Here is a 4,006-nt window from a genome sequence, read left to right on the forward strand (position 1 = left end):
TCTATCTATCTATCTATCTATCTATCTGTCTTCCTGTCTATCTGTCCATCCATCTATCTGTCTGTCTATCCATTTGTCTGTCTAACTGTCTTTCTATCTTTCTAACTATCTACTTATCTATTTGTCTGTCTTCATTCATTTATCCATCCTTCCATCTATCTATCAATCTGTCTGTATTGCTATCTATTTGTCTGTCTGTCATCTGTCTTTCTGTCTGGATATCTGTCTGTTCCTCTGTCTGTCTGTCTGTCTGTCTGACTGTCTGTCTGAATGACAGCATGTTATTTTAATTCTCCACTTGTTCCTCATCCAAACTAGACTGTACTGTACCTCTGGTCGCACCCGTGTGTCGCAACAGCTCGTAATGCAGGTTCATCAGGTCGCGTGAGTCTCGGATTGGCGCTAATGTGTGAAATGAGACTTGATTTAATTAGTTCTTCTAACTTATGATGTTACACTTATATAAGTGCTTGTGTTTGCCAAAATCGCGTAACGGCTTGAAAATTGCACTGTTTATAAGAAGGATTTGCCATGGTAAACTTAATTCACACCAATTTGGAGTTACTGCTATAAAATCATGATATGGGATCTTCATCAAACAGAAAGTAAAGTTTTCAGAATCTGTTTCATTTTATTCATTAAGTTATTTTCTTAATTATTTAGGCTACTTTGCAAGTTACCAGTATGGTTCATTTCTGTATTAGAGACATAATTACAAACTCCATGTCTAAAATGATTTTTTTTTTTTTTGTAAATAAAGCAAATAATATTTCATGTTTTTCTACTTAAAATTGCATGTTTAATTAAGTGTGTTGCTTGCCGTTATGAAATTTACTGGCAAATTCCAAGTGAAAAAGTACCATTTTAATGTACTTTAGCAGATAATTGTTGCTCAGTTCTATTTATTGCATTGCATTGCCGTGTAAAAAGCACCTGAACTGACCAATTTTGCTCAGTCAAGCTGTAATTAAACCACATCTCTTTTACTACCCCTGTTTTCTGTCTCATAAATGCTCAGGGTTTGAGGTTATTCTTACCTTTCACTGCGTCCTGAAGCAGAAGCACGTCGCTCTCGGTCTGGTCTCGTCCTGTAACAGGTGTCTGGGACGGGTGAAGTGAATCTCTCTACTGAAGAGCTCTACCTGTCTGCTGGAGTCACACCTGTGAAGGGGGCGGAGCTCCGGATCCGTTTGTAGTGCCCTGAGGATACACAACCTCCGCGCGCCTGCAGGTACACGACACACACACACATGCTCTGAGCTGGATTGTGTTTAAATATGGTGATAAGAAGTCCTTCAGAGCTCTAAAGTGCACGTGGAGCCGCTCAGATTTGATGAGAGATATTTGAGTTTGTATGAGATCTCTTTGCAGATTTTGGTATCTTGTGCAAATTTGAGAAGCTGCAAAATTCTCCATTGCTGACAAAGATACATTTTTTTTTCAGTGGTAATCTCAAACGATCATATTTTAATAGAAATAAACACCGAGATAGTGTGTCTTTGGCGTGTTGACAGGTTGGCATGAGCAGAATGCACTTGATCGAGATGTTTCTCTGTCCGGAGGGCACAGACATCAGCATGACCTCAGGTGCTGTTCTCTCTCTGTGTGTGTGTGTGTGTGTGTGTGTGTGTGTGTGTGTGTTCACGTTTTGTAGGCTAAATGTCTAGTTCGTCACACTTTCACTTGACTGTAAACAGGAGCGTTGGGAGGCGAGCAGGTGAGGACAGATGCAGGCAGGTCTGCACAGGTGAGCAGCTCAACAGGTCCCGAGTACAGCAGTGAAGTATTATTATTGCTGCAATAATGTGTCCAGTTTAAATATGTATATTTAATTTTATATTTTTTTTTTTGTATTTGTACTAATGTAATTTTTCTTAATTTGTTTTTATTTTATATAAATTGTATATATTTTATTTTATTTATATAATATTTTATTTGTATTTTATTAGTTTTACTATATATATATATATATATATATATATATGCACCACAAAACCAGTCTTAAGGGATCATATATATATATATATATATATATATGCACACATACACAGTTTTAATTCATTTATTTTTATTTATATAAATGATATAGATTTTATTAATTTTATTTGCCATTTTGAATCTTATGTTTTTTTTTAGGTAATGCTATATTATTTATTTATTTTAAGTAATGTCTCTAAAGTGTTTATTTAATTCAATCATATGACGTTGCCGCCTCGTCCGTCCAATCACAGCAGCGCCCGCTGACTGACAGCGGTTCAGACGAAGCAAATGCACGTCCGCGTCTTCTCTCGTCCAATCATCGCTCCGCTCCTGCCCTGACGGGGAAGTGACCTGCGCGCGCGAGAGTGAACGAAGAGCCAAAACACAGCCGATCTCAACTCTATACGAGCAGGGATGAGCTCAGGTCACAGATCATCATCTGTGTGAGCACAGCTGCTGTGTGTTTGAGAGATGCTCAGAGAGGTGCGTCTAGCCTGCCTCAGTCCTGACAATATCAGCAGCAATGACAGCATCTGAAAACAAATATCAAGCAATATCATTTACTGTAAGGAAAGGTAGCACAAACACATTACAAGCGAAGCATTTGACAAATAGACGTTTGTTAGGTATTACATGAAACTGAAGAATTAAACTATAAATCTGGTATTGAAAATAATAATAACTGTGACACTTTGTGTTCGTGACATGTTAGTGGGATATACCCACACTTGTGGTTAATTATGCTAATATATGTATCAGAATTATGGTAAATGTAACTTATTCTATTCCATTGTGCTCTATTCTGTTCTGTTGTACTCTATTCTGTACCGTTCTATTCAGTTGTGCTCTATTCTGTTCAATTCTGCTGTGCTGAAATTCTATTTTATTGTACTCTATTCTGTTATATTCTATTATATTCAATTGTGCTATATTCTGTTCTATTCCATTGTGGTGTTCCATTCTGATGAGCTGGTATTCTATTTGTTGCACTCAATTCTGTTCAGTTGTACTCTATTCTGTTGCCCGTTGTACTCTGTTCTATTTTATTCCATTGTGTTCTTTTTCATTCTATTCTGTCAGCTCTGTTATTTGTATTCTGGTGAGCTGTATTTTATTCCGTTGATCTCTGCTCTGTTATAATCTGTTGTGCTGCATTCTATTCTGTCCTTGTATGCTCTATTATATTTACTTATATTATTCTATTCTTTTGTTCTCTGTTTTAATATATTCTGTTTATTTTCTGTGGTGCTCTATTTTATTCCATTTTGTTGTGCTCTATTCTATTCTATCATTGTGCTCTATTCTGTTCCATTATAATCTATCATTGTGCTCTATTCTGTTCCATTATAATCTATCATTGTGCTCTATTCTGTTCCATTCTGTTGTGATTATATTCTATTCGTTGTACTTTATTCTGTTCTACTCCATTCCATTGTACTCTGTACTATTTTATTCTATTATGCTCTATTCAATTCACTTCGCTTTGCTGTAGTCTGTTCTGTTGTTTTCAATTACGATATATTTTACTCTGTTGTACTTTGTTCTGTTTTATTCTTCTATTGTGATCTGTTCTATTCTCTTCTATTCCGTTGTGCTCGCTTCTGTTCTAATCTGTTCTATTGTGCTCTATTCTATTCTATTCTGCTCTATTATCTTGCATTGCACTGTTCTAATTTGTTGTTCTCTGTAGTAATATATTATGTTATTTTCTGTTGTGCTGTATTTTATTCTATTCTGTTGTGCTCTGTTCTAATCAGTTTTGTTGTAACTCAGTTCTGTTTTATTCTATTGCTTCAGTCAGTGATCATGCCCGTGTTTAATGCGTTTGATTGGCTGGATGAGTGTCTGCAGGCCATACTGGAGCAGGATTTCCCGGGCCGAATGGAGCTGTCTGTGTATGACGACGGCAGTACGGTACAGACACTCAACAGTATCCCCTACTGAATATGAAATCAGTCTGAAGAATACGATTGAACAACATCTCGTGTGTGTGTGTGTGTGTGTGTGTGTGTGTGTGTGTGTGTGT

The 4,006-nt window shown here is 36.7% G+C and overlaps 2 protein-coding genes across 3 annotated transcripts in view; one reads left to right on the forward strand and one right to left on the reverse strand.

The window, feature by feature from the left end:
- The window catches only part of LOC107745642 (uncharacterized), a 5,347-nt gene extending 4,195 nt beyond the window's left edge, over positions 1-1,152 (reverse strand). Inside the window, exons 1-2 of one of the 2 annotated variants that reach the window (XM_016559565.1) lie at positions 1,038-1,152; positions 331-402 (exon numbers count right to left, since the gene is read on the reverse strand). The gene's annotated coding sequence lies outside the window, so the exon portion shown is untranslated. The remainder of the gene's footprint in view (positions 1-330; positions 403-1,037) is intronic. The other variant, XM_016559563.1, reaches the window with a different exon arrangement.
- Positions 1,153-3,786: 2,634 nt separating this feature from the next.
- LOC107745641 (UDP-GlcNAc:betaGal beta-1,3-N-acetylglucosaminyltransferase-like protein 1) overlaps positions 3,787-4,006 on the forward strand; it is a 10,575-nt gene continuing 10,355 nt past the window's right edge. Inside the window, exon 1 of the mRNA XM_016559562.1 lies at positions 3,787-3,893. Within this exon, the coding sequence (XP_016415048.1) occupies positions 3,787-3,893 (107 nt within the window). The remainder of the gene's footprint in view (positions 3,894-4,006) is intronic.

The sequence above is a fragment of the Sinocyclocheilus rhinocerous genome, unplaced genomic scaffold, assembly GCF_001515625.1.
Source record: "Sinocyclocheilus rhinocerous isolate Xijiao unplaced genomic scaffold, SAMN03320098_v1.1 scaffold197, whole genome shotgun sequence".
Lineage (NCBI taxonomy): Eukaryota > Metazoa > Chordata > Actinopteri > Cypriniformes > Cyprinidae > Sinocyclocheilus > Sinocyclocheilus rhinocerous.